The 14,033-nt window shown below is 39.8% G+C and overlaps 1 protein-coding gene across 3 annotated transcripts in view; it reads right to left on the bottom strand.

Moving 5' to 3' along the window:
* Positions 1 to 12,555: 12,555 nt before the first annotated feature.
* The window catches only part of LOC145898943 (kelch-like protein 21), a 45,285-nt gene continuing 43,807 nt past the window's right edge, over positions 12,556 to 14,033 (bottom strand). For all 3 annotated transcript variants that reach the window (XM_082987638.1, XM_082987621.1, XM_082987648.1), the window contains 2 exons: positions 13,089 to 13,239; positions 12,556 to 12,760 (listed from right to left, as the gene is read on the bottom strand). In XM_082987638.1, coding sequence (XP_082843764.1) covers positions 12,649 to 12,760; positions 13,089 to 13,239 — 263 coding nt within the window. In that variant the 3' untranslated portion in view covers positions 12,556 to 12,648. The remainder of the gene's footprint in view (positions 12,761 to 13,088; positions 13,240 to 14,033) is intronic.

Raw genomic sequence — 14,033 nt, 5'->3', positions numbered from 1 at the left:
CGACATCTACAAGCAAAACTGTAACCGCATCAATAGGTAAGATAGCCAAATAACTAATCTTATGGTCCCTGCTTAGGTCAACAAATGACCTTGATTCAGGTGTAAATGTTTGAAAGCTTGCAAGCGCTTTTAATTTATGTTGATATGATTTACAGAACTTATGACGAAACTTGTACATAAATTTTAGTTAGTTGTGAAAACGCGCAGTACACCAAAACCTGTTTCGCGTCACATAATGTTCAGTAGAACAACTGTGTTTCGCGCAAACGTTTTACACATTAAAACTAATTATGAAAATGCGATAATAATATGCAAGTGCTTGGAACACTGCAAGACAAAACAACGGAAAATGTTAGCTTTGGATATTTTGTTCACGTAAACTGGACAACACCTCCATGTATATCCTGTTGCGAATCACTGTTGGTTGTTGAAAATTAAACCGACTTAAAATATGCTCCAAGCGAATTGTAGAGTTTTCGAGTAAGCAGTGTGACTCTAAAATGTTAAAGTTCCGCTGTTTCACAGGCAGAGTTGAGATTCGATCCTCTATCATACGCTTAACGAAAGTGTCACAAGATTAATGCGATTTTAAGGTTAAATGGCAATACGTGACGTCATGTATATAATTAGTGGCATCAACTTCACAAACCTGATACGTTTGGTTTTCATTGTTTTATTTAATTCTTGTGGACTTTGTGAACCCGGAAGATGCCTCATGGTTTTCGCTTCTCTTATTCACTTCCACTGTCTAGTTTTTGTGGGGATAAAAACGTTCGGAGTTTGGGGAAAAGGCGCATGAGTGTAAACCCGACAAGGAGAAGGATAACAACGATATAGTTGAACAATCGGTTATATTTACTTAACGTTATACCTAGTCAACATAAATATATCCTTACAGGATTAAGTTGACGAAAAGTTTTAGAATTACTGCTCTGCAAATTAGTTGATGTCAATCATAGCAGGAATGCATTGGTGGTATTGTGTTCTGGTGTTTGCTTTCCTTCAACAAGGGCCAACCTGGAATATATTTCAACAATACGAATATCTTATTGTGTACGACAATGTTACGTCATACAGACAAGCTGAACGTGGATGTGAGGCAAGAAATGCTCACCTTGCAAATGTTAAAACAACCGAAATATTAAACAATCTAGTTAGAAAAAAGGACACTTCTATTGTAACACGTCGGGGTCACCATTTGTAGGCACGACTGCTTTGCGTCCGTTTATTGCGAGTCACCCAAATGGAATGACGCGTGCGCGCAATAAAGCAACATAAGAAAAGACGCGTGTCGCAGGTCGCGTGTGATGCGATGTCGCGAAGACGCTACAATACCCCCCACCAGTGTTCAAGTCATGCACGATAACGTAAAGGCAAATTGACAACACGACCAGAGCGGGTAACTGTCGGACGATATGGTGCGTTTGGCTGCGGAACATGCGAAACACGATTGCCAGAAGTCTGCGATGTAAAACTTTGTTCGAAATATGCAGGTTTGAGACGATCAATAGACACCGTGTCTGGTCGGCAATTCATCTCAAGACAAAAGTATTTAGCGTGCTTTCGAATTACTTTAAATAGACCGTCTTATGGACATTGCAAAGGTGTTCGGTGTGCGTCGTTTCGAACGTGCAGTTGCGTAATAGACCGTCCAACCAGTCGTAAGAATGTCGGTGCCAGGTTGTCGGAGTCGGTCGCAAGTCCCGCATTGAATCTCTTAATTTTGACCAAAACTACCTTGGATCTGGGGTTCGGCCGAAGACGCGAAAAACTCGCCGGGCAATTGCAGTGTAGCACCATACACCAACTCTGCAGCAGAACACCCGATGTCCTCCTTTATAGCTGATCTCATGCCGAGTAATACAACGGGAAGATGATCAAACCAATCGCGCTCTGTCAACGCGGCTTTAAAGGTGACGGTGCATTCTTTCCACAATGCCGTTGCACTGAGCGTGGTAGGACGTTGCTCGTTGCCGATGGGCACTTATAGTAACTTGTTAAGGTTGGCCCAGAGTGTTGATTCAAACTGGCGTCCTCTGTCCGACGTTATGGTTTGTGGGGTCCCGAAGCGCGAAACCAATAAAAGCAAGGCTCTTGCGCAAGATTGCGTGGTTGCATCTGCCATGAGGATAGCTTCAGGCCATCGAGTAAACCGATCGATGCAGGTAAATAAATAGGTATATCCCTGGGAAATGGGGAGATATCCGACGATGTCAACATGAATATTTGCGAACCTTCTGGTCGGTACTGCAAAGGAACTAAAAGCAGCAGCGGTGTGTTTCTGGATTTTAGCTTTCTGGCATTGCAAACAAATTCGTACCCAGTTACCAACATTGTTCAAACCATGCTATTTATAGCGATCGGACACAAGTGTGCGAGTTGCGCGAATGCCTGGGTGTGACAAATTGTGAACAGCGTCGTAAGTTTGGCGACGGTAAGCATTGGGGACCACAGGGCGGGGGTAACCTTTAGATACATCGCAAAGAATTGTCAGTTCAGTTCCAAACAATGGTACATCACAAAATCTGAGTGACGTGATTGTGGTGCGAAATGCTTTAATTTCCTCGTTATTTCTCTGTGCGAGTGCCATTTGAGTGAAATCAATAACAGATTATGACATAACATTAATATTGGCCCTCGACAATGCATCAGCAGCCAAGTTACTGTGTCCCTTTATGTGGTGTACGTCGGTGGTTAACTCAGAAATGAAACTTAAATGGCGAACTTGCCGAGGTGATAATGCACTTGAGTTCCTTTGAAAAACATGAATTAAGGGTTCGTGATCAGTTAAAACAGAAAATGCTCTACCTTCTACGAAGTAACGGAAATGGCGAAATGACAAATAAATAGCAAGAATTTCACGGTCAAACGTACTGTACCGTGTTTCTGGGTGTTTTAGTTTTCTTGAAAAGAAACCTATTGCTTTCCATTGACAGTTGTGTCGCTGCTCCAGCGAAGCACCGACTGCAATGCCTGAAGCGTCAGCTGTGATATTCGTGTAGCCACGTTTGCCTTGGGGTGAACAACCATCACAGACGTAACGAGTGCTTGTTTTGATGCCACAAATGCAGCTGCGCAATCTTCAGTCCATTTAAAATCCTTCTCTGTGCCTGCGAGCGCCTGGTGTAAAGAATGCAAAATTTTTGCATCACCAGGAACGAAACGATGATAGAAGTTAATAAGTCCCAGGTATTCTCTCAGGCTTTTCGTTGTCGTTGGTTGAGGAAATTTGTTGATGGCTTCAACCCTGCTTGGCAGTTGCGAAATACCTTGTGTTGTAATTCGATGTAACAAAAATTCAATTGTTGTGCTGCCAAATTCACACTTATCAGGGTCGACAACAATACCATAGGTTTGGAGCCGCTTAAAAAGCAGACGTAAGTGTCTGCGGTGAGCAGAAGCCGAGGAGCTGAAAACCAAAATATCATCAAGATAAACAATAATAAAATCCAAACCTCTGCACACTTTGTCCATAAAGCGTTGGAAAGTCTGAGCTGCGTTACAAAGGCCAAACGGCATTTGTGTATATTCGAATAAACGGAAAGGCGTGATGATTGCGGCTTTTGGAATATCATCTTTCGCAACTGGAATGTGATGATATGCTCGTACAAGATCAATCTTGCTGAAAATAGTTGCGCCGTGTAGATTGGCAGACGAATCTTGTATCAAAGGAATAGGGGTAGCGATCCAGTTTTGTGCTATTGTTGAGTTTACGGTAATCACCGCATGGCCTCCACTGGCCGGATTTTTTACGCACCAAATGTAGCGGTGAGACCCATGTGCTTGATAAACGGCGAACAATTCCCAGTTCCAACAAATTTTTCGCACATTTTAACTTGTCTGGAGAAAGGCGACGAGCTTTAGCATAAGCTGGAGGGCCTTTGGTAACAATGTAATGCTTGACGTCGTGTTTCAAGGAAGCACCGTTGTACACCGCACTTTGCAAAGTTGGAAACTCCAGGAAAATGTTTTTAAATTCATTTATGTTGCTGGTAGCCGCCACCAAACCAAGCGCGGCGGTATTTGAAATGCCGGTTTTGACGCTGTGAAAGGTTTTGGCATTTTTTAGCCTATTTCGGCTCAGATCAATGAGTAATCCGAAATGTCTACAGAAATCGGCACCAAGAATCGGTTGCGTGACCTCCACAACAACAAAATGCCACGAAAAATTTTCACCTAAACCTAAGTTAAGGTTGATTTTTCGGGTGCCAAATGTTGCAATAGTACTTCCATTTGCTGCAACAAGCTTCAAGTTTCTTTGACAGCCATTGCGATCCATTCTGTTTGCAGGAACCACACTTACTGCGGCACCAGAATCAACCAAATATCTCTGACCAGTTATTTTGTCAGTTACATGCAGGAGGCGTTGAAAACGAGCAGAGGCACAAGCCGCCATTAGTGACTGGTCTCGGCGTTTCCCTTGCGGCTGCAGGGAGGAACGCATTTTCTTGCATCGTTCCCAAAGCGTCTGTGGTACCAACACAAAGTGGAAAACGTGTTTCTTTGCAATGACCGTTTGCCTGTGTACGCTGTGTTTCTTTATAACAGCGCAACATCTTGATGTAGTTTGTCTACTTCTGCCAATGTAGGCTGTGGGTCAAGCAGGTCCATAATATTGTCTGCTTTCTCGGCGAGTTCATTTAAATCCAAATCCAGCGTGGCAAGAACAGTTCGTAGATTTTCTGGAAGTCTTTGCAAAAACAACTCGCGCAGGATATGCTTAGATTCCACGTTACCAAGTAGATGTTCCATGTCGCGCAACATTTGTTCAAGGTTTTCGATCGCCTAGTTCTTCGGGTTGAAGAAATTTTTGAAGTCTTTGGGGCTGGGACATACCCACTCTTTGTAGCAAGGCATTCGTGAGGCCTTCGTAGGGATCCTCGGTAGATGGGTTTTTCATAATGTCTCTAACTACTGTCGCAATCTCAGGAGTAACAGCGGAAACAACATGATTCAATTTTGTTGATGACTGTGTCACACCTCTGACGTTGAATTGCTCCTCCACTTGCAGAAACCAGAGTTCTGGGTCTTGTGGCCACGTGTCACGTGTGACGCGTGGCGCGAAGACGCTATAGTAGCAAGTAACAAAACGGTAGTGTTTCTTAAAAAGCACGTAATAAGATCGGGTTTTTTTTTTCAGACAAACCTAATGAGTTTTTTCTTTGGAGCAAAAACAATTTTAAACAAGTTGATGTCAATCATAACAGGAATGCATTGGTGCTGGTATTGTGTTCTAGTGTTTGCTTTCCTTCAACAAGGGTCAACCTGGAATATATTTCAACAATACGAATATCTTATTGTGTACGACAATGTTACGTCATACAGCCAAGCTGATTGTGGATGTGAGGCAAGACATGCTCACCTTGCAAATGTTAAAACAACCGAAATATTCAACTTTCTCGTCAGGAAAATTAACACTTCTGTAATCAGAGGTAAAACCTGCGGTGTTTCTTAAAAAAAACTCAGTAAGCTTACTTTTTTATGCAGTCGAAATTAAAGATTTATTGATTGGAGCAACGAGAATTCCGAATACACGAAATTTTCAATGGACCGATGGATCAATTGTTAACGTAGCACAGTGGAGGGGAGGAGAACCGACTTTTGAGTGAAATGGAGTGGATGAGAGCTGTGTGGTCATGGGATTTAGCATTCCAATTGATCCCACATTTAAATGGAATGACGTCCCGTGTGATAACCGGCCAAACAGATATATTTGTCAAAGAAGAATCAAAGGTAATAAGTTTATAATTAAAATGAGTGGCAAATACGTAACTTATTTGTTTTACCTTTTGTCCTGGTCAACAACGGCATTTCCAAGCAAAACTGAAACCACACCAATATGTAAGGTTGCCTACACGTTTATCCGTTGGAAACAATTACTTTCCTAAACCCCACTGTAACGTATTGGACGAACCTAGCAATTACTGTTACAATTTTATCGTTTTTAACCTCTCATGTGTTTTGAGAATGGTCCGTTCCTCACTCAGGAAGACTTTGAATTATTTTCTCCAGTGTCAGAAACAACCACAACATCTACGAGCATAACCGAAGCAAGAAAACGTCATCAACCGCAACATTAGGTAACGCAAAAAATCAGGATCTTCATCATCTTAAATTCAAACCAATTGTTGACACGTGTTCCTGTTGCAGATGTGTCAACATATTGGACGAACGTAGCAATTGTCATTTCCATTTCATTGGTTGTCATCCTGCTATGTGTTATGGCAATGCTCGGGTTCTACCTGTGGATGAAACCAAGAAGAGATCAGTATAGTTGAACAATCGGTTATATTTACTTAACGTTATTCCTAGTCAACATAAATATAACCTTACAGGATTAAATTGACGAAAAGTTTTAGAATTACTGCTCTGCAAATTAGTTGATGTCAATCATAGCAGGAGTGCATTGGTGGTATTGTGTTGTGGTGTTTGCTTTCCTTCAACAAGAGTCAACCTGGAATATATTTCAACAATACGAATACCTTATTGTGTACGACAATGTTACGTCATACAGACAAGCTGAACGTGGATGTGAGGCAAGAAATGCTCACCTTGCAAATGTTAAAACAACCGAAATATTCAACTTTCTCGTCAGGAAAATTAACACTTCTATAATCAGAGGTAAAACCTGCGGTGTTTCTTAAAAAGAACTTAGTAAGCTTATTTTTTATGCAGTCGAAATTAAAGATTTATTGATTGGAGCAACGAGAATTCCGAATACACGAAATTTCCAATGGACCGATGGATCCACGTAGCACAGTGGAGGAAGGGCGAGCCGTCTTTCAAAGATGGAACGATAGATGAGAGCTGTGTGGCCATGGGTTTTAACAATCCATATGATCCCACATTTAAATGGAATGACGTCCCGTGTGATAATTGGCCACACAGATATATTTGTCAAAGTTAACTACCTTTTTTATACCTTTTGCAAATCTTTACGAAAAAAGATCAAACATAGTTTAGCGAGTGGTCAGAGATCCTCGTTAGTTAGCGAGGAACTTAGCGAGATAATTGAGAACGCGGCTCGTCATATCGAAAGTTGCGTTAGCGCGGTTTTGCGTCGAAATCGAGCTTGCTAAACATAACGATGTGAGCTCATCTTACCGCCCAAGATCGCTTCCCTATCATCGCCTTATGTTTGTTATCGAACTTCACTGAGTTGTCTTCCTTATCATGCCAGGAATGTGAGGTTTGCATTGCAAGAGCCGACAGGACATAGGAGTACGTGCAATGTTATTTTGCTGCTGTTGTGTACAGAGAACTTTTTCAGCGATACCAGCAATACATGTGGGTGGGCGAGATGTATACGAGACCAAACAAACACCTTGTTACAAGACCTGGGAATTTTAAATCGAAGCAGTTCATGGAAATCAGATGGCAAGTTTTTCAGGACCATAAACCTGACAGGAGATTCCACTAGTTTGAGGATTATCAGGTTGTGGCACCACTTCAACAGGTTAATCGGAATAACTTGTCACAAACATACATTGTTTACATGTTGTTCTGGTGTTTGCTTTCCTTCAACAAGGGTCAACCTGGAATATATTTCGACAAGACGAATATATTATTGTGTACGACATTGTTACGTCATACAGACAAGCTGAACGTGGATGTGAGGCAAGAAATGCTCACATTTCAAATGTTAAAACAACCGAAATATTCAACTTTCTCGTCAGGTAAAATTGATACTTCCAAAATCTAAGGTAAAAGCTGTGTTTTTAAGTGACATCATTGAGAACTTAGTAAGATTATTTTTATATTCGGTCGGAACTAAATATTTATAAATTTTATTACGAATACGATGGAGCGTTGATTTTGTGCATTAATGTATTCTTTTATCTTAGTCGAAACACAAGCAACTGGAAGTCATCATATTGTCATTATGGCCGCAGTTTTTCGTGACTTTATTAAAAAACTACGGCCCTCGTTCAAATAAAAGCATATTTTGCCGTTGATTACAGTTATTTTGCCATCTCAGCACCAAATCTCTTTATCAATGCAAAATATTCGGCAACTTTTTAACATACTTTCGTTGTGGGAAGTTGAGAGTAAGGTTGATGATGCTTTGGTCCTTTTCCCTCCCCATCAAGTGTTGGTTGAAGCTTTTAACATCAGCATTACGAGGGAACACATGGCGACGTTAAGTGGTCTCAACTGGTTGAATGACGAGGTCAGCGAAAGATTCCCTTGTGGGGAATAACCTTCATGGAAGCTTAGAAATGTCACATATTTTTCATCCTAAAGAAGGCTGCTGCATAGCAACCAAAACGTCGACACTTACAACTATTTTTGCCAGATGAGCCGTCTTGTAGTAATAAATATGCCTGGCAGCATCAGCAGTGAAACTCCCACAGTTGTCTTTTGCAGATTTAATGAACTTGTGGCTTTATAGAGGGGGAAATTTATTACACAGTGGCCTGAAGTATGGCTTGATACCCAACCAGTACCAACATAGTGGGTAATAGGCCATTGTACTTAACTCTGCTTAATGTAGTAACATTGTATGGTTGGACAAGCAGTTTTAATCCAAATAAACTTCATAAGTTATGGCAATGAAATTTCATCTGAGGTTGTCTTGTAAATCACTGACCTTACATTCCTTGAAGGTCATCAATTTCTACATGGAGTTAATAGTGGAAAGATCAAAGAAGATTGACAACCTTCCCACAGCTCATGCGATGAACACGTTTTTCTACCCCAAGTTGACCAAGCAAGATTACAAGTCTGTGAGAAGATGGACAAAAAAGTTGACATCTTTTCGAAGTCCCTTGTTCTGTTTCCTATTCATTTGGGCGTACATTGGACGTTGGCAGTAAGTTATCTGTTGTATTTTAGTGCGGCTTAACTCAATGTGTTGTTATATGTCCACTGTATAACTCCGCTGTCTGTGCTGTTTTACGCGGATCAGAAGTCACCAAAACCCTTCCAACTAAGAACACTAACAACGGATTTACTCGTAATTCTGAGAATAAACAGACTGGCCCATTGTGTTGAAAACATTGACATGTTTCATTGATTTACAAGAAGTTTAGACAAAAACTTATGCCATCATTGATTTAAAATGGCGTAATGAACTCCACAGTTACATAGAACTGGCCTGCCTGGAGTCCCAGTTCGTAGATAACTTGCAACTAATCGGTGGCTTTCAACTTTCAACTTAATAGAGCTTGACAAACTGATATTTGGTTACAACTTAATTTATGCAATGAGATTTTTTAGAGCAACATATATGGTGGTGCATTATACAATGCAGAAGTATTACCATGCTTTCGCATAGCAAGGCAGGAGATCCCCTACACGTATGTGAAGGTCGCCTGGCAAGTTTTGCGCTTGCGCACCAGTGTACCTTGGCCACAATATACCCCCGTGAAACCACTGAGCTCCTGTAGCTCTGTTGGTAGAGCTTTGGGCCTGCTTAGCCAAGGGTCGTGAGTTCAAACCTTGATTTTTCAGATCTCGCTCCGACTTGTGGATGATCCAGCTTGGCTGCAAAGCCTTCACTGTGAAGCCTGTGAACGTAGTGTATTATATGTAGTATATTATATTTGTTACAAACTGGCAAACCCTTGCCTTGTCTGCATTCCAACTCACACAGTAACTCATAATTTAAAGGTGGCAGATTTCCAGTAACTTCGTTATTACGACTCCATGGGAGGTTCAAACACTGAATGTCTTTCAACACTAAGAGATTATTTAGCGAGCGAACATTTGGACAAGAAGAAAAACAGTTACGTGGTGACGGATTGGAAAACCATCAGCAGTTCGCCACAGATTCGCTTTTGTAAGATTATAGAGCAGGGGTTCTTAACCTGGGGTCCATGAACCCCCAAGGGGTCCGAGAAGGTGCATTAAGGGGTCCATGAAACGAAATACAATTATTCCGAAAATCCACGTTTTTTCCTCTGCCATACGGTTTCAAGGTCCACGATCTTTAATTTTTCGACATTTGCAATGTGTTTCTTGCAAAGGGGTCCATGGCTTTTTTAAAATGTTTTAGGGGTTCGTGATCCAAAAAAGGTTAAGAAACACCGTTATAGAGGGTGTATAGTATGTTTTGAACATATTTAGCTTGTTGCATTTTAACCGTGTATTTTTGCTCCATTTCTTCGAATAAACAAACAGGATTGATTAAAAATTTAACATCTACCCATGGCTATTATCGTGTACAAAAATATTTCCATTCCAAAAGCAGGTATATTTTATATGAATCAATTTTGCGCAGGAAATACCTCAGCAGATGAACGGTTCCGACTGCGGGGTATTCACCTGCACTTTAGCCGAATTCATCAGTCGTGATTCTCCACTGAACTTTACTCAGTCCAATATGCCTCTACTGCGCAGGACAATGGTTTGGGAGATATTGAATCGAACCCTCACAAGATGACAAGCTCACAAATAAAATTTACACATTTTCACTTGTGCTTCTTTGTTCTACTTTTGCATAGCAACTAACCTGTATGTTGTTGAAACCAAATCGGGCGGTCGGTAAAACACTGGCCTCACTGTATGTTGCTATGTTTGATTTCGGAATATTTAAGCGTGATTTGGTTTTGGCGAAAACATTTTTGTTGGCTAATTTTGAATATTGTTTTTGTGTTTATTTATGATAACTGTGTTTGATGTGAGAAGATAAATAACTTTAAACCAGGGGTTTTACATAACGTAACATAACCTTAACCGTTTCAAGGATTCCCAGACAAAAATGTGAAAAACACGTATGGATAAATGGCAGAACGTTGTCTTGTCTTTTTTGACAAGAATTTTGCTATATTGGTACAAATTGTCGGCATTAGCCTGGAATATGAGGCGGAGTCCACGTTTATTTTCACCGCAACGAGTTTTTTCTCCTGTCTTTGGCGTTGCTGGCAATACAATCATACGTTACAAACTTCACTATACAGCTCGGTCTTCTTCCGTTCCAACACCACGAATACCGGTTGTTTACCACGGAATCACAAGTACACGTTCTCTCTGTCAGGGCTTCGTAAAACTTTGTAAGCACACATGGATAGTCCAAAGTCGGACTTGCCTGATAGCTGTCTTATATATCATGTGTTTAGGAGGCAGTTGACTATCGAAATTAGCGCCTATTAAATTGTATGATGACAACATGCTTGCCTACGGTCACAGTCCGGTAAGTTTTTGTTTGGTTAGTTTGAGTGGCGCAGTACATAGCGTCATGCTGAAATTTTTGTTGCAGAAAACCTCGTTATTTTGCGTGACGCGCGTATTTTGATTGAATAAAAAACTGTTTACTAGCACTGGTAGTTGGTAAGCGCTGCCATCGTGTGCGGCGTAACAATTACTATCATGTAATATTTTGCAGAAACTGGCGATGTTTATGGTATCACAAGTACACGTTCTCTCTGTCAGGTGTTCGAAACATTTTTCAGCTCATGGCACACATGCATCGTGTAGAAGAATCTGGCACTTGGCTAGGCAAAAACGCACGCTAACAAGCGATCGTAAAATCCTGAAGCACAAACGAGTGAACCAGAAGCAATAAATGCGACTAAAAATGGAAATAATTCTTCATTATTTTCATGTTTGGTCGCTGCAGTTCACAGTTTAAGCTTTGAGAAACTGACGATGATTATGGTAACTTACATAAGCGAAATCGATTTTCCAAAATAAAATCTGCTGACGTAAATCAGAGGTTTGTTGCTTCATTATATACACCAACTAAAGTAATTTGTTGTCGCAGACAAATAAACAATGTTCAACCGATGCTCAGATTCCTCTACAGCTATCAAGCAAGTCCAAAATCACATAATTTTTATTTTCACATAAATTGTTACTGATGTTGCCAGGCATATTTTATTGCTGAATACTGCCATTCTGGCAAACTTTATTTTATTTACGTTTCTCAACGTTTCGGCTGTTATGCAACAACCTTCATCAGGAGGTGAGAATGTAAGTTTAACAAAGTGGACACATTTGATGCACATAAACAAAAACGATACAAAAGAAAGAAGAAGTGAAAAAACGATAAGAAAGGGGCGAACACACCTGCACTGTATGCTTATCATTAACCACACGGGTTATCACGGTTTTTGGAGTGCGCGTTGTCTATCGGCATAATTTTCTAGCAAGTGTGGTTTTATTTTCACGTTACAACGTACATGAACATGAAACACAAAATAGTTTGGACACCGATAAAACCATAAGGGTTATCGAGCCAGGCGCCCATGTGAAGGCGATTTACTCATGGAGAATCACAGCCTGCAACAGGATCGCAGCTAGTTGCACTGGGAGGTGATCGATTGCAACCGACTGCTTTGGACGTTATATAGCGCGGAGTAACACATGATAATTCACATGTGAAAACAAGATTCGCAAAAGGCACACATGTATTGAACATAATGCACAACCTGACCTATTGTAGTATTGGTATTCATATTTTCGTAGCAAAATTACAAATCGACTAAAGGAATAAGTTCTATTTTGAGGATAACTGATATTATCACAAAATACACCGGTTTTCATACACATATACATGGTTTAAAAATAATTTACAACGCGTTGCAAAAATAGAAAACAATTGATTAAGTTGCATAAAACGATATTTTTGACAAAACTTTTATTTGAGCATCTTTTCCCGTGATCAATCTTAGTTAAATATCAACTACTCCCAAATATGGAAACATATTAAACAGCAACAACAGTCGCATTATAAACTGGTTTGTCAAGATCAAAAGCATGTGTCCAGACATCTGAGGTTGGATCGTAAACTTCAACTGATGTGAGTCCACCCTGGTTTCTATAAAACAAACATTTTCCGTTTCATGAATCAGACATACAACAAACACAGGTAAGTTTTTCTACAACACTTTTATCAAGAAGTAATTTTATAAGTTAACAAAAACAAACCAACGTACACCCGCAGACCCCTACACCACTAAACCAAACCACACATACAACCTTGTATAAAGCAAAGTGTTTTAAGTTTAATTTTAACAAACATTTTATGCAAGTTGTTAATCAAGTATAACAACGTATATCCCACTTGTCCCAGTTTCTCAACATTTACATTTTCACATAAAACGGGAAACAGTGAACTATAGTGACGTCATAATAGTAATTCTTACCTCAATCCACCCACAACATAAATCCTCCCATCAATAACACAAGCAGAGTGACGCCAACGAGTATTTAGGAGAGGAGAAACATATTTCCATTTGTTGACTCTAGGTTCGTATTCTTCAACTGTTCGCAGGAAGTAAAGTTCGCCATAACCTCCTGTCAGATTTAAAGTAAAACTTTTTATTGTTTTTAGGTTAATACTTTGTAGTTATATCTACCAGTTTTTATGTTTAGGATTTATTTTCAGGAAACTCCATTATATTTATCACGTGATACATTCACCGGTGACGAATATGAATTTGTATTTTATAAATTTTAAATAACAACAAAACTTACAGTTAATTTTATTACTTAACTTTTCATCACTAACCAATTGCATAGATCTACCCTTTAATTTCTTCACATGCTAAATCCCATCTTGCTTGATTGAGAGAAGCGATTTTTGTGGAGATTCCAACACGTATATCACGGAATTCACATGATTGTAAGAATTCTCTGCCATCAAATCCGCCCACAAAAAAAAAAAAAACATCTGAAGAAATTTCCAAATCGCTCATGTTAATATTTATTGTGACGTCATATTACGATTATGTTGTAATGTTACGTAACAAGCAATGAGGTTAGCTCTGCGTTTCTTAACGTACAAATAAGCGATCATCTTTAAATCGAGGTTTTAATTGAAAGTAATCAATATTATGGTTGATATTCATGCAACAAAGAACTATCAAATAAAGATGGAATATTTCCTGCATTTCTGTTAAGTTTAAAGTCGGCGTTTCACAACATTTTTATGTCCATGAGTAAATACTGTTGGGGCAAAAGGTTCAAATTTACTGATTATTTAAATTTGTGGTTTCTGGGTATTTATGTCGCTGTTTTCGATGCATGTCAATTGTTTGGACCTGAATCCAGTAATGAGAATAATCTTCACAAAAATTAACCCAGATACA

Source organism: Ascidia mentula, chromosome 1, assembly GCF_947561715.1.
Source record: "Ascidia mentula chromosome 1, kaAscMent1.1, whole genome shotgun sequence".
Taxonomy (NCBI): Eukaryota; Metazoa; Chordata; class Ascidiacea; order Phlebobranchia; family Ascidiidae; genus Ascidia; species Ascidia mentula.
This window is presented reverse-complemented; position numbering and strand designations above follow the sequence as displayed.